This window comes from Leptodactylus fuscus, chromosome 5, assembly GCF_031893055.1.
Source record: "Leptodactylus fuscus isolate aLepFus1 chromosome 5, aLepFus1.hap2, whole genome shotgun sequence".
Lineage (NCBI taxonomy): Eukaryota > Metazoa > Chordata > Amphibia > Anura > Leptodactylidae > Leptodactylus > Leptodactylus fuscus.
Window position 1 is genome coordinate 191,346,476 of NC_134269.1, and position 24,160 is coordinate 191,370,635.

Sequence of the window (24,160 nt, forward strand, 5' to 3'; positions counted from 1 at the left end):
GTTAATGGTGAGTAATCTTAAGTATCCATCCGCAAAAATGATTCCGTAAAGTTCCAAACCTGATGCTGATATTTCATAGATCGTTTCCCGTTTTATCACCCTGAATATAACTATTACTTCTCACAAATGCAACCACTGGATCATAGAAAAGGACAAAAAGAAAAATAACATGAAAGCTAATTTAGAGGAAAAAATCACAAAAAATTACAAATTTTTCAATTTTTTTTTTGTCTAGTCCACATTCTTTACAAGGACATTTATTATACTCACAATGATATATGGTTTAGTATTTTTTGCTGATATTTGCTCTGTGGAGACTGATCTGAATATTTGGAATATTTTATTTTTGACATTTCTATTTGGCAGTGTGGGGCATCGTAGACTTTTTGAGCTATTCCAGACAGAATAATTTATGGGGTGTATGGGAAAGGTGAGCTGGAGGGTAGACTCTCTCTCTTCAGCCGCAGGCTCCCATACCATCCTTTAGGTGAGAATGGGTAACTCCGGAATCCGGGAGATTTGGCCCCAGAATCTTCTGACTCTATAGAAATGTCAGATCCTGTGGGAGATCTTCGGCCTCTTGGTGTTGCTGGCAGAGAAGATCCATTGCGTACAGTGGGGCTCCAAGGGGAGCTCATGTTAAGAGGGGACTGAGGACTCGTGGCTCCCCATGGTGACGTGCTCTTACGCTTTGCTGCATTGATGATATTACGAGCAAGTAAAGCTTTCATTTGCTTCCCGGCCTTGAGGTCATTCTCCATTCTTAGAGGCGATGGTGACTGGGAGCGGTCACTCCAGGCAGGTGACATGGAGCGTGGTGGTGGAGGACTTCGAATGACTAAACTTTCATCATAACTGTGTATGGATGGTGAAGAACTTCCCCATCCATCCAGTGATCCTCTGTGTTGAAGTGCTCTGTTGTATGAGGGTCCAGCCATGAATTCCCTTGGTTTCTGTAAAGAAAATAGAGATAATTTTACTATTTATAATGTAATTACACCAAGAAACGCCCCAGTTTGTAAGTAGTCTTAAAGGGAACCTGTCAGGGCGATCAGTTACATCTATATAATTATATCAGACTCATCTTTGATTCCAGCACATGCTCACGTAACCCCCATCATCACTGCGCATGCGCATGAGGACCTGCACATCTGCAGTGAAGCTGCGCCATACTTTCACTGATCCATTGCGCTTCGGGTGGATAAGTATAAAGGTTTTCTTTTTCAATGTTAGCATGGACAGCTTTATAACAGGGCTATTTTGGACACTGAACCCCATTTCCATAAGGCATAGTAGGAGGATTAGTGTCCCAAATCCCCCTGACAGGCAATTTAAAAGGCAGGAGAATATTAACACAGGATCAAGTTTTTATCTCTATTTTATACACCCTATAATCTTACTTGCTTTTCCTGCAGCTGCTTGACACTGAGTGCTACTTGTAACCCAGGTCTTTCTCCTGCTTCCCCTGGTTTTATACTCTTAAAGAAGGAAAGCAGTAAAAGACATAAATATCCAGATATATTTCCCCCAATAGCTAACCAAGGTTGTCTGACAACCTACTCAGAAGTGACAAGGGCTTACAGAACCCCTGCTGTGGCATAGAGTCCTATGGATGTATTCTCCCCTAGTAGCAATGCCCAGAAGACCAGATAGGGAGCCACAGATGTCCAGGCACTTAAAGGGAGTCTGTCAGGTCTAAAATGCATCCTAAATCGTGCAGTGTCAGAGCCTTTATATGGAGTAGAAACATATCTATGTGATCGAAAACCAATGAAACAACACAGAGACAATCATCTTATGGATATACAATACAGCCTACAAGTGCACTGGGGCTAGACCCAATATGGCAGATCTTCCACAAGTGTGCAGGCTCTCCTCTGGCAATGCTCACCCTTTAGCTGTGAATGACATTACACTTCTACCTATATCATAACTCTCGGTAAGCAAATTTGGCCCCATCCCCCGCGCACTTGCAAGGAGAGTAGCATGTCTAAAATATAATGGTCATCTCTGTATTGCTTTAGCTGTTGAGATGGGTGAACTGATTCATCACATGCCCGGTTTCACCAGAATATCCCAAATTTTTCCTGGTGAGGTCATGCGCCCAGTGATTGGGCCACAGCAGTTACATACGCACCATAGGACCAAAGGAGTTGAGGGAAAGTAAGTATAAACATTTTTATTTTTTACACCTTCACTGGGCCTTCACCTATTGTAGTCTGAGGCCTGGAGAGACCCCACAGTATAACAATTTCACTTCTGGTTCTCTCTCAAACTTGTTCTACCGAACAAATCAGGAACTCGAAATGAATCTTGAGAGGTTTGGCTATCTCTGTTGAACAGTTTGTGGCTACAAAGACATGTTTATGCTCCTAATAAAGACATTATAAGTTGCTGTGACACGTGCACCATACTGTATGGATAGGGTGTAACCTAAATACAAAATCTGAAAATTGGTCCTTGTGCTATTTAAAATAGTGTCATATTTTATGTGGCAAAGGTAACACACATATATATATATATATACATTTTTGCTGGAAATGATTCATTATATGGCTACATTTACATCTGCGTTGGAGACTCCGTCACAGTCTGTGTCCAAAATCTCAAGACAAAAAAGTACTGCAAGTCCGACTGTATTTAAATGTTGGTTTCAGTGTAAAAGAACGGATGCCCAACAGATACCATTATTGTCAATGGGTCCGTTAGTCTCCGTATGCAATCACTGTTATCCTACTAATATTATACAGTAAATGTGAAAGTTTGTGTGTTTGTTACTCAAATCATGCAAAAACGGCTGAACGGATTTGATTGAAATTTGGCACATAGATAGTATGTAACCTCGATTCACACTTCGGCTCCTTTTTATCCCGGTAAATGACATGGCTTTACGACTGTTATGAATTTCTGTTCATATTAGCCTCTGCTCACGACATCATCTGCATGTTGTTGGTCCGCCTATATTCAGCAAATTACTGCCATCGATGCTTCACTTGCTCCAGCATTTCGGCAGCGCTCAAGCTGTCCTCGCGCTGTGCCTGTGATTGTTCCGGCATCTCAGCAGCTGGCTGGGACGCCAAAAACACACTCATTATATGGCGTCCCAGCGAGCAGCTGAGATGCTGGAACAATCACAGGCACGGTGTGAGGAACAAGTTCAGCAGCAGGACAGCTTGAGAGCTGCCGAAACACCGGAACAGGCAAACCATCGACGGCAGCAATTTGCTGAATATAGGTGGATCATCGACCCCAACAACACGTAGACAAAGTCGCGTTCGGAGGTTAGTAGCTTATATCTTGTTATGGTCCTCTGATGGAACAGAACAATGGATAGGCTGATGCTAGTGTGAACATATGGCAAGTTCCCTTAAAGCAGCGTGACTTCTTTATAACCCCACCTTATAATGTCTGCACACAAAAGCTTGACCCTTACAATTCTGCCTTAAGGCATTACTTGGACTCCTTCATTGTATGTTGCTGCCAACCTAAGGAAAGGTCATTGCTGTGTGGGCAGAAGACTTTGAGCTATGTTAGCACCCTTTAACACCTGACTATTTGCTGCTGTAGCAGTCACAAGAGACAGGTATGACCATGTTGTTCACTCCCTCACAGGCCGTATACATTCATCCTGGAGCCTTGTGCTGTTTATTGACTCCTGGCAGGATCACAATGGCTTCTTCTACCCTCAGCTGATTCTGGTAGCGTTATATAATGAAATGGGATCTGTGTATAGTAAGACGTCATGGCCAGCACCACCCTCTCCATTACACCACATCATAATATTACACCATTCCATTGTCCGCTGTATTAATGCGTGAGTGAACTGAAGGGCCGTCAACCCAATGTGACAAGTGCAACAATGACGACTAGTCAGGGCAGGGGAATGACCTAATACAAATATATTACAGCAATGCTTATGATAGTCAGTTCACATGCAAAGAATCAATGATTCTGGAAGGAATCTCTGCCTGATATCGATACTACTGATTCTGAGAGAGTCTGACAGAGATACTGTATCTACTCTCTCAATGGTACATCTATATACACACTGTCCTGTGGATCATATTAGTGACATTTTTCATGTGATATACAATCCATTAACCCATTTGGGATAACTCTCTGTGTATATTGTACTGCTCATGACTCCACCAGCTCTGCGACTGAGATACTTGTGTGGCCATCTGCTGCTTCTGTAATAGGCTGCAATAGAGCACTAACATATCATACCACCTAAGAGTATGGACTGAAAAAGGGAAAAAATTTGTGCCATGGTGAGGTTTTATAAAGTAATCCACCCCCACTTGCAATTTGGTTCCACATATTCCCATCCGTGTCCCTTTGTGCCCCCACACAGTATAATTCTCCTACAGTGGACCTGACATGGTATAATGTCCCCTTGAAATACCTATGATAATATCCCCCAGAATATGCCACCACCATATAATATCCAATAACTGACTATGAAGTACCAGATTTTTAGAGTCTGGATTAGGGTAGGCCGTTACATGGTTTGGGGGTTGGTAGGCCATGTGCTCCAAAAGCTGAATGCCCTTAGGGTGCTAACAAGCCACTTTACTTAGCCATGGCATAAAGGTATAATGAGACCTGTATTTACCTCCATCTCATTAAGAAGGGAGATCTGGGCATTCACTTTTATTTCTTTGGGATCCCTAAAAGTCCTAATATCTGCATAATGTCTTCATTTGACCTATCCTCTGTAGATAAACAATATATCCTTGTCTGGATCATAGGATACACACATATATATATATACAGTCCTATGAAAAAGTTTGGGCACCCCTATTAATCTTAATCATTTTTAGTTCTAAATATTTTGGTGTTTGCAACAGCCATTTCAGTTTGATATATCTAATAACTGATGGACACAGTAATATTTCAGGATTGAAATGAGGTTTATTGTACTAACAGAAAATGCGCAATATGCATTAAACCAAAATTTGACCGGTGCAAAAATATGGGCACCTCAACAGAAAAGTGACATTAATATTTAGTAGATCCTCCTTTTGCAAAGATAACAGCCTCTAGTCGCCTCCTGTAGCTTTTAATCAGTTCCTGGATCCTGGATGAAGGTATTTTGGACCATTTCTTTCTACAAAACAATTCAAGTTCAGTTAAGTTTGATGGTCGCCGAACATGGACAGCCCGCTCTCAAATGATCTGAAAACAAAGATTGTTCAACATAGTTGTTCAGGGGAAGGATACAAAACGTTGTCTCAGAGATTTAACCTGTCAGTTTCCACTGTGAGGAACATAGTAAGGAAATGGAAGACCACAGGGACAGTTCTTGTTAAGCCCAGAAGTGGCAGGCCAAGAAAAATATCAGAAAGGCAGAGAAGAAGAATGGTGAGAACAGTCAAGGACAATCCACAGACCACCTCCAAAGAGCTGCAGCATCATCTTGCTGCAGATGGTGTCACTGTGCATCGGTCAACTATACAGCGCACTTTGCACAAATAGAAGCTGTATGGGAGAGTGATGAGAAAGAAGCCGTTTCTGCACGTACGCCACAAATAGAGTTGCCTGAGGTATGAAAAAGCACATTTGGACAAGGCAGCTTCATTTTGGAAACAAAAATTGAGTTGTTTGGTTATAAAAAAAGGCGTTATGCATGGCGTCCAAAAAGAAACAGCATTCCAAGAAAAACACATGCTACCCACTGTAAAATTTGGTGGAGGTTCCATCATGCTTTGGGGCTGTGTAGCCAATGCCGGCATCGGGAATCTTGTTAAAGTTGAGGGTCGCATGGATTCCACTCAGTATCAGCAGATTCTTGAGAATAATGTTCAAGAATCAGTGACGAAGTTGAAGTTACGCCGGGGATGGAGATTTCAGCAAGACAATGATCCAAAACACCGCTCCAAATCCTCAGGCATTCATGCAGAGGAACAATTACAATGTTCTGGAATGGCCATCCCAGTCCCCAGACCTGAATATCATTGAACATCTGTGGGATGATGTGAAGCGGGCTGTCCATGCTCGGCGACCATCTAACTTAACTGAACTTGAATTGTTTGTCCAAAATACCTTTATCCAGGATCCAGGAACTGATTAAAAGCTACAGGAAGCGACTAGAGGCTGTTATCTTTGCAAAAGGAGGATCTACTAAATATTAATGTCGCTTTTCTGTTGAAGTGCCCATACTTTTGCACCGGTCAAATTTTGGTTTAATGCATATTGCACATTTTCTGTTAGTACAATAAACCTCATTTCAATCCTGAAATATTACTGTGTCCATCAGTTATTAGATATATCAAACTGAAATGGCTGTTATAAACACCAAAATATTTAGAACTAAAAATGATTAAGATTAATAGGGGTGCCCAAACTTTTTCATAGGACTGTATATATATATATATATATATATATATATATATATATATATATTATATGTATCATTCTTTCTTTATACGGGGGATGAGTAAAATGTGACACCATTCTGTGCCAACCCTGACTGTAGTATGAAATTATCTACTTGTGGGAGTCACTTAAGGCTAGTCATTTTGAGGATTCAGATTTGTCCTATGAGTGTTCTGTGTGTTTTCTTTTGTGGTGCCCCCATATCCCCCCTGTAGTGAGCAGGATTTTACAGGATATACATGCACTGTACATTATATGAAATCCTTTGGGAGTACCTAGTTTTGCCTGTAGATGGCAGCAGCTTGAGCTTTTGCCCTTATGAAGTTGTAAGATGCTGTTGCTTTACATGATAGTAATGGTTAATTAAAGTGACCTCCAGATGTTATGTTTCCTTCTCCACTTACTAAGCTGTTCTCCTGATCCCTATTTTCAATCTCTCTGATTACATTATATCTATCTCTATATTCAGCCTTACATGTACAAGGCTATAGAGCAGGGAGGTGCTGAGCAGAATTCTCCTGCTGGTTAATTGTTTTGTTGCCTCATTCTGTGTATTATCAGCCTCTTATCTACAACTTAGTAGTGCTAGAAATGCAAGGAACATCAGAGTATAACGGCAGCAATTATATGAGTGTCTTTTCTATCCTACCTCCCCTTTCTTCCTAGACAAATATAGAGAAAGTAACTGCCTAAGAGGTGGAGAAAAAAATATATTTCCTCAAGATACATCACAAAGTTTCTTATTTTCATCTACACAATTCATGTATGAAAAGTTGTTTCTAACTGGAGGTATGCGTTAAAGTTACCCTCTGGTCACAATAAAACATACTTGCCAACTCTCCCACCATGTTCAGGAGGCTACCAAAAAAAGGGGGCATGGCCGATACATTCCATGCTCACATCACAAGAAAGATGATGTGGTCACTGGCAGCAGTGATTCCTATTATTGTGTGAAGGCAGCCAATAAGAATCAGTACAATAAAGGCATTTCTGGTCACTGAATACATTGGGGTGACTTTCTGAGAAAAGAAAATCAGGAGGTGACAAAACAAGTATGTAAACGTATAGAAAAAGTGGATGGGGTGGAGTTGGCGTCTGCATGAATGACTGTGGGCACGGGTCTTGCTCTTACGGTAGGTGAAGGGTGGGTCATCAGATACATATTGTATCACAGACCCTGTGGGCTGGTAATAAGTGTCTTAACAAGTTAGCAGGGAACTTCTGATCTAAATCATTGGGGGTCTTACTGCTGATCAAAAGAATGGGACTCTTGAGACCCCCATTTGAATAGAGCTGTGTTATGCATGCAGGGAGGTCTCCAGGTTGTGGCAGGCCCTTGGGCGACAGAGTCTCAATAGGCCTCCTGTCAATCATGGTAAGAGACCCAACCCATCAATTTATATTCACATCTGCTCTTTCTGAACAGTTTAGTTCTTTTTAACATTACAGTGAGTTTCGGTGGATACAAATGGAGGGCGCAGCGTCTGCAATTCTGTCAGAACAAAAAACTGAAGTGTGTGAACCTCACCTTACCATCCATACAATAAAAAATACAATCTGCGACATAGTGTTGGCCTCATATTACAGCAGATACCACCTTTGCCCACTAGATCCCATCACCTTACAATGTTGCTGCTTGAGTTTTATCATTTCATTCTTTTACACTATGATTCCTCATTACAACTACAGGATTAAAACTTTCCCTGCTCATGTATCATCTATGTGTGGTCAGTCACATACCAGGTGTCACAGAAGTACTATACATCACCTCAAGCTGACAGCAGCGACAGGGGTCAGAGATTGGAAATTCTACAACACAGGGGTTGCAGGTGGAGAACAGCAAGTTTAGCAAGGGTTGTGTTAACAAAAGTAGTGTTTTGAGTTCTCAGCTCTCAAGACTTAAACCCCACATAGCGGGCAGCGGAAAAAACCCGCTGCAGTCAGGCTCCTTGTGAGTGTGTGGTGCGAGCGCTCCTAGTATGGCCCCGGCCTTCACCTAAAGATATATGGAGAGATATTATATTGTCTAGATTATGGCACTTGGATAAGCCCTTTTTCTCACAATCGTGCGCATATGTTCTCCCCGTGTTTGCGTGGGTTTCCTCCGGGTACTCCGGTTTCCTCCCACACACCAAAGACATACTGATAGGGAATGTAGATTGTGAGCCCTATATGGGACAGTGACTGACAATATCTGTAAAGCGCTGCGGAATATGATGGCGCTATATAAGTAAGCATAATAAATAAATAAACAAATATTCCAACTCTATTTTTATACTAGAAATGTGCAGAACATTTTCCAACCTCAGAGACGTGTCAGATCACGAGCGGGTGACTATCAGGTCTATGTTTTTTGTTTTTTTTAGGAATGCAGAAGTTTGCAGCCATTACCCTGACAGTAATGGAGACATATGTAAGATTTAGGTCTTTGGCAATGTGACATCTAGATCTAGCGGTATTAATATGAAGATGAAATGTCTTTAGATTGTATATTAGCGTCATACCCGTTGTCTATGTAACCATTTGTGGTGATGATGATGGATGCTAAGTGCAGTTTTCCCATTGTGGGGAAGCCGAGAGTCTTTTTTTTTTAGTTATGCATTTTGCTCAATAACAACAGTTGAGGGGAGGATTAAAGGGGATGTCTTCTGGAAAAAAAAACACTGAAATTACTGGGGGCGCTGTAACATAAAATAATTATTACACGCCCTGCAAAGCCATATCTGAACTCCTGCATTGGACACCATCTTCTCTGCTCATTTCCGTGTTAGTCATGTGACGGTGTTGGCCAATCATCTTTCTTACTAATATGACTCCTAACACTAGGTTCACACTAGCCTCAGCTGCCCATTTCTCTGGTCCATTGTAACCTGAACTAACTACATTATAGTCAATTATATGTTGTTTTTAGACTCAAAGTAGCAGCTGAAAACACAGTGTGTGCTCAGGATTTCAGACAGACACTGCAACGGAGTCACTCTGACGCAAATGTGAACATAGCCTAAAACTAGCCATTGGTGCCAATAGTCCCATACTGGCTAAGCATTGCACCAGTTAAGCCGAGAGGCCCTAGACCCCTTTAAGGTTGTTTGATCCTTTAAGCCCCGGAGAACCAATATGGTGTGCACTCCCTTCCCTCACCTGGGACCCAGACTCCACCTAACCCTCTATTTCAGTCACATTGAGAGAGTGAGACACTTATGTATATGGCCTCACTACTAAAGATTATGCACAGAGGCAAAAAAACAAAATGCAGCTGACTCTCTTATACCCCTCACCAGTCACTTACTTAAAGGGGTTGTCATGGGAGTGGTTATTCACCTACCTGGCACTAGACCTAGGGGTTCTAGTGCCATCATGACCTCCAGGTCAAGGGATCGAAGCGTCGCTTTTCCCCCTTTTTTATCTCGATCTGACAGGTAACTAATTATATTTTATGGGGCTGACTATAGTAAAGTGGGTCGTGCGACCTGGGGACCGACCACTGCCTCTGATCAGATGACCCGGGGGTTGTGATGTTCCTGGAACCCCTGGGTATCCCAGGGCCAGGTATGTGAATAAATACTGCCCTGACCACCCCTTTAAGTACAAGCGCTGCGGAATAGGATGCCGCTATATAAGTAAGCAAAATAATAACGCCCTTGAGTGTGTACAAGTGTAATATAAAGTGACCCTGCCACATCTCTGGGGGTGTCTGTTTCAGTAAATGCTGCCTTTACCTATAAAGTAACAATTCTGGGGTATCTTTTCTTATAACCTAATTGTACTGTATCTCTGTTACTCCTCCTGGCCATCAAAAAATTAACAATTAGTTGTTACCATCCCCCTTGTGTGCTTGTGTATAAGGTTAAGCGTCTCTACTATAGTATATTATATATTCGCTTTCATAGGAATTCAGTCACTGGCTTTTTAATAAGTTAGTCTTACTTCTGTCCGACCATGGCTGTAACCCATTTATGAAGGAGTTAGAGTCGGAGCTGTGCTATGAAAAAATAGTCGGTGGTCGGGTCTACGACACTGCCAGTGCTTATTAACCAGTGTTTGCTCACATTTCATCTTCCCAAGTCACATATAAAATGCCTGCTAACCTGGACGTGCGGGAGATTTGTTTGCTTTGCGAGGAGTCCTGAAGGTCCCACCATTGTTGGGAGCTTTTCAGACATTACGGGAACTTTGGCAAGTATGTATTAGGGTGCATTCACACTACGTTTCCTGAAGCTTATTCTGAATGTAAAACACGTTCAGAATAAGCGGCGTATAAAGCAGCTCCATTCATTTCTATGGGAGCCGGCATACGAGCGCTCCCCATAGAAATGAATGGGCTGCTTCTTTGACTGCGAGCAGTCCCATTGAAGTGAATGGGAAGTGCCGGCGTGTACGGCTCGGCATGAGCAGAGCTTGCCGTATACGCCGGCACTTCCCATTCACTTCAATGGGAGTGCTCGCAGTCAAAGAAGCAGCCCATTCATTTCTATGGGGAGCGCTCGTATGCCGGCTCCCATAGAAATGAATGGAGCTGCTTTATACGCCGCTTATTCTGAATGTGATTTACGTTCAGAATAAGCTTCAGGAAACGTAGTGTGAATGCACCCTTACTGTGATAAATTCTACCTCTGCTTAGGCTACCTTCACATGGGCACCAGAGTCTCCATTGGAGACTCCAATGCAGAAACTGACAAAAATTGTCAGAGAAAAGTCCTACATGGACTTTCTTACTTAAACCGGTGGACACCCAATGGACAAATGGCGGACCCATTATATTAAAAGGGATCTGGTAGTATCTGTGTGTAATCGCTCTTCCGGCGGTCCGCATCTCCATCATTTCTGATCCTCCAGAAGACCCGAATGATGGAGACCCCAGTGCAGAAGTGAACCTAACCTTACAACTCACCAGTGGTCCAGGACAGTGACAGATGAGCAAGTGTGACAGGTTCAACACAATGGAGGTAGTGCTGACCTAAGGGTGAGACCTTTGTGTCTGTATAGGGTGCATTTGTTGCCCCTATCGAAGGGGGCATCAAGATGGCCTGACACTACAGTATTATGTCTTGTAGACATTGTATTGCTATTACATTACTTTATATATGAAATTTTTATTTTGTCCTTATGTTGGTCTTTTTTCAGCACTGTAGGGTGTAGTGAAAGATCTTTGAGAAGGCCATCCAAAATTGTATAAAAAGTGGGTTTTCTCAAAGAAAATTGCCAACATGCTTAATATATGGAGAAAATGAAAATCTGTCACAATTCTGGTCTAGGTAAGGGGTTCAGAAAGGTGGTCTTCTGGAGAAGAGTTACTGCATTTACTTAGCTACTGTGTGTGCTAATCTTCAGGCAGGGGAAATGTGTACCATTGTTATTTACTTATGAGGCTGAAGCCCAACGTTGCAAAAACTGACTAATTCTTCCACACATTGCAGAAAGAATCTGCAGTGGAAAAACTGTGTATTCGAAGACTCTGCCCCAAAGCAATGAAAAACACTGCGGAAAAAATGTGATGCATTTCCACTGCATTTTTTTCCGTACCGTTTTTTTTTTTGTGATGCATTACACTATTTGGGGCCTTAGGGATTGTATGGTCCTGTAAGTATCATGATTCACACCAGCACTCATTCTACATTCAAAGATTCTATCCCTGAATCCATTTTTCAGGAAGAAAACCGGTGGACCCCATTATAGTCTATGGAGTGTGCGTGTCTCCATGGGTAACCACTTTTTAATCAGATTGGGTGTCCATTTTTTGGGTCCTCAAGCGGATCTGAAGAACGGAAACCAGGAGCAGGTGTGAACCTAGAGTAACAAAACTTCTCATATCTTAATAATGGCCCCTGGAGAGGGTGATATTGGAGTTATATTGAATGTTATATGTATTATAGAAATTATTTTACCACCAACTCTACAGTCAGAAGATCCTTCCAAACAGTTCCCAATTTCTCAGCTTTTAGGACTTCTGTGTGTAGGTTGCAGATAATTGATCTGAGTGATAACACAACCCAAACTGTAGCACTGGTGACAAACATAAGGGCCTACAGATATATAGTAGGTAGAGATGAGCGAACACTGTTTGGATCAGCCGATCCGAACAGCACGCTCCCATAGAAATGAATGGAAGCACCTGTGACGCTGACTTTGCCGGCGGCCGGCCGGCATCACAGGTGCTTCCATGCATTTCTATGGGAGTGTGCTGTTTGGATCGGCTGATCCGAACAGTGTTCGCTCATCTCTAATAGTAGGATATATATAATATGAAATGTGACAATGTGTGTTCTCATCATGCCGGGTGTTCATCTGCTGCAGATCTATCTGAAATCACCGAACAACAAAGTCCTGCAAGTTAAAAATAATGGAGACTCAATGGACACCTAAAGGGCCCCATTATAGTTAAAGGAATCCCTTGGGTTCCATTGGTATCCGCTATTTAGCAGTCTGTTTTTCTAATCCTCTGATGGACCAGAATAATGGACACCCGGCAATAGTGTTAACCCAGTGTAATAATATGTAAAATTTTAAATAAAGGACAGAAAGACGCAAAGAAAAGAGGCAAAAACATACACACATATGAGAAGAAGTCTCAATCATACAGAAATATTCTCTTTAACATAGCCATAGCAAAAAGTGCATAAATGATTAAATAAAAGAAAGCAAGAACTCAAAGAGCCAAAATTATCCAGAAATGGTGCAGAAGATGTGAAAGATGAAGAAGGCAGGAGAACTTTAGAAGTCCAAGCAGTAGAAGGTCTTAGAGGAATATTTTACATATTTGTGGTTGCATGTAACGGTCTGGCTATGTCAATTATGTGTATTGAGTTTTTGTAGAGATAAAGCATCATCTGACCTACTTTGGTCTCGATGCCAAAGACATCACCACCACTCTTAGTAAAGTTAAAACAGGTCAACAATATTATTTGTAATATGGAGAAGGTTTCCACACCTGTGATTCCAAGCCTGCAGTTTTGGCAGAAAATGTTGGCCTTGGAGCTTGTATAACAGTCTTGTTTCGAGGTGATGAAACCATTGTGCTTGAGAAAGGAACTGGAGATATTGGAGAGACATGGCTAGTTGGTGTCCTTCTTCCAAAGCTGGGAGGTGGCTCAGATGCTGAAGATGGTGACATGTTGACAGATGAAGGTGATCGGATAGACTGGAAATATGATGGAGAATACATAGTAGGAGAAGGAACCGGAGGGGAGGTTGGACATGAGGTTTGTCTGGTAAACCGATGAGATTCAGCCACCATGAGTTTGGGTGGAGGTGCAGCTTTAGGAAGGCTGCTCACGGGATCTTTAGCTGGTGAGAGGATGAACAAAGATGACTGAAGTTGATATGGCTGACGTTTAGATATTTCAAGTTCCTTTTGGGATTGCACATTCTCTGAGGCAGTATTAGCAACAGGTGTAGAGACAGGAAGTTTAGGTGATCTTTGGTTGTTTTTGGGTTGTTGACTAAATGGAGGAGGTGGTGTTTTATTGGCATACTTCCAAGATGGTGGCAAAGACATCGTAGGAGAAGGAGATCGAATGGAGTCTATTGGTGAAGGGGATTCTAGCACAAAACGTTCCATTCTGGATTGTCTCCTTGCAAATAGTTCTGCACCTTTACCTTTATCCTCAGAAAGGGCTTGCACAGGCACAGGTGGTGGCTTTGGACTTATACCAGGTGACTTTAGACTGGAAGACCAGTCTGGCATTGCATTGGCTTGGTCAGCATTGGTTGCTGCATTAGTTGATTTATTCTGAAAATTGGAAGCTTCTGCTCCAAGAGCAAATGGCTCATCTTCAGTAGATACATCTCCACGTCCTTTATGTTTTCGTCTTTCATCTGCATTTTGCACCATGTTCAAGAGTTCCGGATTAGGTGCCATCTTTGGCTTTTCAATAAATGTGAACATCGATTTCTTAGGTCCCTTACGTGCCGCTATGGATTCAAGTACACCAGTTTTTGGCTGTGGAGTAAGTCTGGTTTCTCCATGGGTAATCACTTGTTGTACAGGAGTAATATGTGCGGGCTCTGTGGGATATAAAGCTGAGTAAGCAGGAGGAGATCGAATACGTGTGACTGGTGGAGGGCTCGACAGAGTTTCTGCATAAGTAGGTGGTGGAGGGAGGTCAATAGTAGGACTTTTTTCTGAAGATGACAGGTTTATCTTGGCAGATGATTTACCTCCAAAAGGTTTAGCTGTTCGGTTAGCTACAGATATTGGTTTTGATAAGGTTAGATGAACTTCACAATATTGGGTGCTTGGTGAGCCATTTTGTTCTTTTTTTACTGGAGGTTCTACTTCCTGGTTCGTTTCAATAACTAAACCATTAGTGTTTGAGTTTGATATTGTCAAAGTTTCCTTAAGATATGCACTAAGAGGTCCTTGATGGTCTTCCTCTGAAGCACTTGGGGAAGGTGCCCGTTTATCTATAGAAGGAAAATCAGTTTCTTTGGTCTCATCTCCCCACACATCATCTGTTTCCCCTGTGCTTCTATGGTTGGTTGAGGTCTCATCCATACTGTAGAAATGTGAGGGTTTCTGGGAGCCAAACTGAAATTCTGCCTTTTTCAAATCGGCAAGTTTTACTCCATGTTGGGCCTGGTCAGGCCTTTGTGCTCCAGATTGTTGTGCAAGTTTCTTCTCCTCAAGGGCTTTAAGTTTCTGACGACGTCGGTGAAACAACTGAGCCCCCCTCGAACAACTTCCTGAAGGGTTTAGCTGGGAAGCATCGTTGTCACTAAGCAACTGCGCTTCCTTCAACTCTTTCTCTGTAAGGCTGATGCTTCTTGGAATATCTATGGAAAAATAAGAGATAAAACTTACTAAACATCAAAGTAGAAACCAAAAAGAAAGAATTAGCAAATTTATAGCGAATCTTAGAGAATCCCAATACTCAAGCTCACTATTGTTATTTCAGGTTTGATTCTCCATTATAGAGTCAGACCCATCGCCTAATGGATATCAACAGACCCAACAAATCTGACTGTCTGTCTTCTTGTCTGATACTCCTACAATATACTGTAAAAATTCTGTAGTATCTTTATATAACTCTGTTTAGTGCTGTTCCTCTGTTATTCCTGCTGGAAATTTATGAATATTTTGACAAATGGGTAATATTATTTGAGGTTGTGTCTCTGATTGGACACACCCCTTTGACATATGGTAAAACCCAACTGACAATTTCATATGTTTTCAATTGGAACACCATAAGACAGAGTTCTAAGAAAATATACCCCAGAAATCTAATTTTATGGGGACTATAAGTATTTACTGACATATGTTAGCCTTCAGAGCACTTGGTCTTTATAGCTAGAAGGTAGAAGTAGACGACTTCTAAGACATCCATCCTAATATAGCTCAAGAATGAGTGGAATGCCAAGACAGTCAAAACATATATTATATTTCACAATATTATTTGTTTATGGCCTTTGTGTCTGGTGAGCTTGAAGGCTGTGGCGCTCTTATCTCGCTGATGTTGCTTTGTTTACAGGGCGCTCTTTTGTCTGCTCTTTGTTCTTCCAAAGAAAGGAGTAACCCGACCTACTGAAGACTTATCAGGCAACTCCATAGGACAGGTGGGATAGTATGGGCTATGAAGCAGCACCCGTAGAGCGCCCTACTTTAGGGTTTGTATATTTGTTCTATATACACCACTATAAAATAAAGATATTATAGATTGCAAATTGTGACCTTGATGGACAATAAAGCATTTCCTCTATAAACATGTCACGCACGGTATAGGGACCGTATATGGTGTTTATGGCAGATGATGTGATCCTGCTCATACAATTGCAATGTCTTTTTCTTTTTTTGTCTTTTAGTTGATGTGACTGTAATAAAGATCATTGTAACTGATCACTACGATTGACGTATACCTCCATTTTTGTCGGACATGTTGGTTGTGCCAGACACAGGGATAACTGGTATCTAAGTGCTTAACCAATGAAACATTCTGGTTTGCCTTTAATACACGTCATTGAGGATATTTACAAAACAGGCATTGATTTATAGGGTGCCGGCATTGATCTATACAACTTACAAAAGGTGGCGCTAGAGCAAGGTTTCCTTTTTCAATCACAATCTTATTTACATATTCTTTTCCCAGTATTTTTAGCAGAGCATGTATGATCTGTAAGACTTCAAACACTAAAAGCTGGCCTGCTAAGGTTGCCTCCTATGGTGCAGTTAGTAGTAGTGAAACACAGATAAAAAAATAAAACGGTGCAGAAAAAATGCTGTAAAAACTCAATGCACTTTTTCTTCTGCCGCTTCCATTAAGTTCTCAATTCCACAATGATCCCTGACAGTGATGTAACAATCGCAGTTGCAGGGGGTGCGACCAGGCTCATAGGCATAGAGGGCCAGCACCTATTTGGAGATGGTCAAGACTCTACAGTACCATGATAGCAGTTGGGGAAAGCGTGGTTCCTTAACTGCTAGACATCTAATATTATCACTCATCAGCGTTATGGGGTCCACAGCATTATGCGATGTGTGTACTTGCCGCCGGGTTCCTTTCCAATAGAAGCCTGTCTATGAGAGGTGATAAGAAATAAACAATTTATACAAACACCTCTCCTGGGCTTCTGATGGTCCCCAGTGTGCTCTTCCGGATTGGCGTGGGGCACACTGACGTCACAATGCCATGAGCACCCAATCACAAGCCCCAACAGTGAACCCCTGGGGTACAAGACATAAGTCGCAGGCAGGAGAGGCCCAAAGAGTATACTGGAGAGAGCCAGACAGAGCGAGGATACCAAGGAGAGGTGAGGCAAGTACTTGTTCTTTATACTTGCCTCACATGGAGACCCCAGTGTATAATAACAGCATCAAAACAACATGGAGGATGGAACATCGCGAATAAGTGAGGTTTACAAATATTTGCCATGAACAGCACAGTAAAGAATTGTAAGAAAAGATGCTCCATGTTATGGGAGATACAAGAATTTACTAAAACAGGCATGTCGGGAGACGGGAAAGGTCGGCTTTAACCGACTCCTGAGAGCTTTAAGACCTGAGCCACAGGGTGACTTGTAAATATGCGCAATATGGTACAATCTTGTCACAGGACTGTTATAGTTTCCTAAAATATAATTTTAGTTGTGTCCTTATAGTGGTCACTAAAAATCCAATTTAGTTAAATTTATGTATTTATTTGATTATTTTCTCGGTAGTGGTATTTCCGCACTACTTGCACATTTAACGGAATACAGCACAATTGTTTATCCGGATTTAAATGTAGTCAATGGCTCCAGGACAATATGGCGTACTTTATTATTTCCACATAGGCTAATTGACTTCTGTTGACATAGCGGTGCGCTCATTCCAATCTAAATTGTTACCGTCAGGGCACAGGAAGCCTGGACCTTGCTATGTCTACATACAACAAAAGTGCCATATACTGCCATTATCTCCAGTCCACTAGACGTCTATACGTCCTGAATAGAAGCAGAGGACGGCTAATTATTCAGGAAGTCACCAGCAGATTGTAAGGGCGATAAAGGGTAAAGGCTGAGGCAATGATGAAGAATGAAAACCTGACGTCACACGGGTGCCTGCATGGATGTCAACTGAAGTCATGCATCATTACGGTGGTGCAGACAGACTTCTGTGGGATATCACCCCAATAACAACATGAATCTTGTTTTTCAATCTAAAAATTCCCTAGGAAATGCTTGTTTGTGACAACTGAAGCCCTGTCACCAAGCGGCGCCCGCCATTATTTTATATGACTGGTTATCGCTTTTGCCAACTGATTCGGGAAGCTGCAAGTCTTAAAGTATGTCTTAGGAAGGTTTCTATTTTTTTCCCAAGAAAAAGTGCCAATCATTGGTAAGTAATGGCTATGTAGTATAAGAGTATATAAGCTTACATTTATATACTAGGGACACATGAGCCCTAGAGAAGGATGTTCACAAGGTCAGAATATGTGTACAACAAGGTTCATGTCTCTAGAGACCTTAAGAACCCTGACTTTTCACCTACTGAGGAGCTCTTCTTCAACCAGGAGCATCGCTATAGGGCGTGCATTGGTAGTAGTGAGTGAGGGGGCTCCAAAGGTCCTTAAGGGGATGTTCACACGGCAGAAAATGAAGAGCAATTGCTCTTCATTTTCCACCCAGTATTTGGCTGAGGTCTAGCAGCGATGGGATGCCGATTCAGGGCATCGGCAATCCATTGCGGCTTTCTGCTGATTTGGTTCACATATATGGGACTAATCAGCAGAGAGTTTGAAGCCGTGGAATCTGCGGCAAGATTGAGCAGGACGCTTATTTTTTCAGCCTCCTGCTGCGATCTCTACCTCTCATTGAAAACAAATCCGCCCCCAAATCTGCAGCAAATTCCTCTGTGTGAATGTACTCTCAGCATCATAAAATATACCACAATTCTGAATGACACAAGGTAGTAGGGGCCCCATCGCATATCTTGCATTGGGGCCAAGTTTCAAAGTTATGTTTCTACCTTCAACCTTCTACTTCTACTACTTAGCATTTTACAGTTTTTTTGTTTTAGCTACGACTTGTTGCCTACTTTATCTGCCCCCATGCTAAGTATCGTCGGCCTGTCGGCATAGTTGTGGCTATCAAACCACCGGCATGGTGTGGTTATTAAACCACTGGCAGGACTCCAGGCTGATGTCACCAGTGACATCCCCTTTGTGCTAGGTGACCACTTCAATCACAGACCTCAGTGGTGACCGCTGAGATCTGGGATTGGCTGCATCGGTCACCTGGGACAGACATCTGGGGGACCTGTATACAGAACATCTGCTGCCGCTGGAAACAGGGTCCTGGGGAGAGGTGAGTAAAGTTTTTGTCATGTTCAGCAATATAAAGAAACAATTTTACAGTTGGTCCAGGTGACTAGATTTGAGGAGGGGTCTTGATTAACTTGTTGAAAATCTATGCAAAACTGAACTGCAGTTTTTCTGTGAAATTTCCCTTTAAGGCTTAACCTATCGGTAGACTTTAGTTTCCTTCAAAGCAGCCTTCAATGTGTATCAGTGTCTTCTGCTGGAATTAATATGTGAAGAATAAGAAGATATATTATATCAAGATATATCCAACAGTAAGTAAAGCTAAAAATATAGATAAAGTGACACTTTTACTCCATTCTTCTTAGACTGAGCTGACATTTCCACTGGCTGCCTGAAAGTGAGTTTCTTGGAATATGGAGCTATTTTAAGGTCGGCTTATACGGATCCATAATTGGCACCATGTGCGAACATATGTGGCGGGAATGCGAGGGAAACAGGTCTGTGGTATAAATCTGCAATATTGTTACTGTGTTGGTAACATATAATATGATGTATACGGGCACGTGCATGAAATTCCTGGCTATTGTTTTTTCGTTTATCTGTGTCCACACGGACATTATGGCTCCTCCGGTAGATATACAATGTCAACGGGACTAGATTTACAGACATAATATATTTCCAATATGTTTAATACAGATCCATTATTCTAGTATTCTGGTAGACAGGAGCAATGGGCAATTTCATCCGTAAAATTCTACCCAGCTGTTTCTTACACTAGGTTCATGCTAGTATTACTAGTATACAGCGGTTACATTGGGAGCTAACCGGCCACATTGACTATAATGTGATCTATCGGATGTCCATTGTTTTTAAACTAAAAACGGCGGAGGCAGTGGCATACCTAGGAACAGCCGGGCCCCGTGGCGAACTTTTGACATGGGCCCCCCTCTTCCTGACCGACACCGAAGACCTTGACCGACCAACCCCCCGCCGCATTCCTGCGTGCTCTATTATGCCTCATAGTCGCCCCTGCACACAGTATTATGCTCCATAATGAACACCCATGAACAATTATTATACTCTGGGGTCTGTTCAGACCCCAAAGTATAATAATCGGAGACCAGGGGGAATACAAATGTAAAAAAGCCACTATTACTTACCAATCTCCGGCTCCCTTGCAGTCTTCGGTGGTGTCGGCCTTCTTTAATGACGTACTCACGTCACATGACCCGGGACGCAGGACGTTACACAACTAGGCCTGAAGCCTGCCCGGAACGTGAAGAGGTAAGTAACACGTTTATTATGTTCCTTTACTTTTCTGGGGCCTCCAATCATTATACTCTGAGGTCTGAAAAGACCCCCGAGTATAATAATATTGCTTGTGGGGCCCACGGAGTCACTTACTGATCCCGGCCTCTGCTAGGAACGCTAACTAAATAGGGCCCGTTACTCCAGTTGGTAACGGCCTATTAAAAAAAGAAAAAAAACGCAGGGGTAGCGGCTGTCGCCGGGACCCTAATGTGCCGGGCCCTGTAGCAGCTGCTACCCTGGGTGTTATGCCACTGGGTGGAGGAAAAAAAATCCTCCGTGCAGGACTTTTTCCTCCACAGATTTTTAGCGGACACTGCAACAGGGTCTCTAACAGATGCTCAGATGGGAACATAGTATAAGGCCATACATAGGAAAACAATTTTGCTATGTTTATAGTTTCATACATGTGGCCTTAGGCCTCATGTGTGCACTGTCTGCAGTCTCTCCACTGTCTCCACTATATACCAGGAACAGTGCCATACATAGTACAGTGCCTTTGCCTGGTATTACACATTTCCAGTAAAAGAGACTGAGCTGCAGAAGGAACATGAGAATTCATAGTCAGTAAGAGGAAGCCACAGTGCGTTCCCAATCGCTGCGACTTCTTCTATTAGCAGTTCGGCAGGGCTGTTGAAGTCAGCCCCTCCACTAATTGGACAATGATTAAATATCCTACGGGTAGGTCAATATGGAACTTTCCGAAAACCCCTTTAACAACTTAACTCAGAAGAAATGTTGCATTAAACTCAATGGACTGTCCAGATCACGCACAAACTTGTCAGGTCCTCCGGAACGAAAGACACTCTTTGTAACCACTATTTGCTCCAATAATATATACCGGTCCCTAAACATGTGCCCACCCCGTCTCCTCCACGTTTTTGATATCAGATGACCCATTATAGACAATATGAAGAGAATAATACATATTCTACTGTATATTTTCAACTCCATGACCCGTCATTTAGTGAAACCACGATCTATGGAGTATCCGAAGACAACTCGCACAGTTTTACCTCAGAAATGCGGCTGAATATTCAGGAATACCACAAGGAATGTAAAATACTGTACTTTATGTTACTTTTGAGACAAACAATTTTAATTCGATATCCGTCTCTTTTCCTTTTTGTCGTGGCCAAAACCAATGTATTTTTATTGGCTGCACGTGCAAGTAGAGAGACAAGCAAAACAGAATTGTGAAGCTTGGCCTCAACAATATGGCCGACATCTTAATCCAAATCCTGCAATTTGCTGGATGATAAAAGGGCGGGTGTGAGACACCGGTAATCGCACCCGCTTACAATAATACAGGGGTATTAGCGGGGGTTTTACAGCTGACATTTAATATTATAAATGTACAAATCATTAAAGTCTGTCTGCTGCTTTCTAACAATGGAGGCGGCCATTTTTAGCTGCCTGCTAATGTGATGCAGATGTCGTAGGGCTGAACCCAACCATTGAAGTTACTTATAACTTGTAATATTACGATTCCTTGAAACAAGTAGTTTGTAAAGGTTTGCTATGTTATTAAAGAGATTTTATGTAAATAATGCTTAAAGGGGTTGTCCAGGATAAACTTTGTTTTATATTTGACCAAGGAAGGTGAAAAAAAACCCCACTCAGCCGTCTCTGATGCTCCGGTGTCTCCCAGTGCGGTCCAGTCCTGCTGCGCTGGTGTTTTCTTCCAGTGGAAGTCCTCAACGCATGTGACCACTGAGACCTATAAGAGGCCTCAACAAAGGCAGTTTCCGACGCGTTTTTTTTCTGCTTCTTCCTAACGTGCGGCCCCGGCCTACAGGAGTATTTTGGTAACAACATATAATGATTTAGAAGGTAAATATGGGACAACTTCTATTTCTAGGGGTCTCTATAATGATTCGACATCTTGAGACCCCCTCTAGAGATCCTCTCTATAAGTCTAGGGCAGTAGTTAAGCATGTATATCACTATTCTATTCTAGTGCTATATTCAGGTTCTCCCCAATAGCCCCATAGAGGATCATTTGGAAGGACAAGGGACCTCTGTCCTCATGGTTAGGTGGGATGGGTCTCCAGATACCTGTCCATTAAACACTTATCACCTATCCAGTTGAAAAATTGCAATCTTGTTACAACCAGTTTGCATGACCAATTCGACTCTGCTACATCTGTACCCTCTCTCAGATCTCATGATATCACCAGGACATGACGCAGCTGTAGGTGACAGGTAACAATAGATACTGCACCCTGTTTCATGTTTATTTTTTTACATGAAAACGCGGTATTGCTTTCAATGGGGAGTCTAAGTTTGTTTTTCTCAACATAAAAATCGGTCTCGGCTCGCGAGGAGTTACATTCCACACCCTGCTGTACATTCCTCAAATTTTATTGGCTTTAACATTTGTTTGAATATACTATCACGGAAGGAAATGGGTTAAATCTGGCTTTATGTAGAAGGTAACTACCTAGTTCCTCCCAGTCTTGCTCAAACAAGAACCTGTCTGCCTGTGGTTCAGAGAAAATATCTGGGAAAAGGCTGAATCACTGACATCAGTATATACTGATCTACTGTATATACAGCCGTATAGCTATAGGTGACACAGAGGTAGCAGTGGCAACTGGGTCCTAGTGTCTCATGGGGTACAAAGTGCTTGGTAGGTAAGGGGTCTCAGGAGCAGATTTTGCATTGTGTCCTAGGAACCTAAAATTATATATATATATATATATATATATATATATATATATATATATATATATATATATATAGGAAATTGACATTACAATTGACATTTTAGTAAACTCTATGTGACAACCTGACTGCAGGTTTTCGTGTTTCTGAGCATGAAACCTGCCCCATAGAAGAAGGAAGCGACGTTCTTTCTTGGTGCCAATTCTACATCATAAACTACACAGAAAAAAATCAGCGTCTGGTAAAGTCCTGTGTCAACCAATATGGCCACTATCTCACTCACAGGGCATGTCCTGCACCTTTTCTGGAGTCCTGATACCTTTCTGGTTCCTCAGGGGTGTACACTGGATTTTGTCAAGCAGTGAACTGGTACAAGCACATAGAAATAGATGCACATGCACAATTCGGGCCCTCAATATAGTGTGAATAAATATCTCTATATAGTGTATGTAGACAATTCTGTATATATAATTAATGCTGCCATACTGTATACGTAACCAATGCTACCATACTATATACATAACTAATGCTGCCATACCGTATACATAACAAATGCTACCATATTATACACATAACTAATGTTTACCATATGTATACATAACTAAGTCTATCATACTATTCAAATAATGTTGCTCATTAGTACAAAACAAGCATGCATATGTATGTATAAGTATATGTATGTATGTATTTATGTATATGTATAAGTATAATGTATATGTACCTATTGTAGCAAAGTCTACACCATTGTTAAAAGGGCCATCCCAGCTTGCAAAGGGTCCCCATAAACAATGCTAGCTAAATGTCCCCTGTACGCAGTAACACCAGCTCAATGTACCCAAAAATAATGTCATTTGTGACCCCTGTAAAGAGTCAATAAAATCTGTATAAATATAACTGCATATAGCTCCCCGTGGTGTCAGCTGCAGGTATAGAAGCCATAAAAACACTTGATACAGTACCGTATTTTCCGGACTATAAGGAGCACATAAAAACCTACGATTTCCTCAGAAATCGTAAGTGCGGCTTATAGTCCGGTGCGGCTTATATATGGATGGAAGCGGCGGCAAAGACTG

At 42.0% G+C, this 24,160-nt stretch overlaps 1 protein-coding gene across 2 annotated transcripts in view; it reads right to left on the bottom strand.

Moving 5' to 3' along the window:
* Positions 1-237: 237 nt before the first annotated feature.
* The window catches only part of SYNPO (synaptopodin), a 91,005-nt gene continuing 67,082 nt past the window's right edge, over positions 238-24,160 (bottom strand). The window contains exons 3-4 of one of the 2 annotated variants that reach the window (XM_075274950.1): positions 13,307-15,150; positions 238-953 (exon numbers count right to left, since the gene is read on the bottom strand). In XM_075274950.1, coding sequence (XP_075131051.1) covers positions 411-953; positions 13,307-15,150 — 2,387 coding nt within the window. In that variant the 3' untranslated portion in view covers positions 238-410. Of the gene's footprint in view, positions 954-13,306; positions 15,151-24,160 lie in introns of those variants that run through there. The other variant, XR_012716124.1, reaches the window with a different exon arrangement.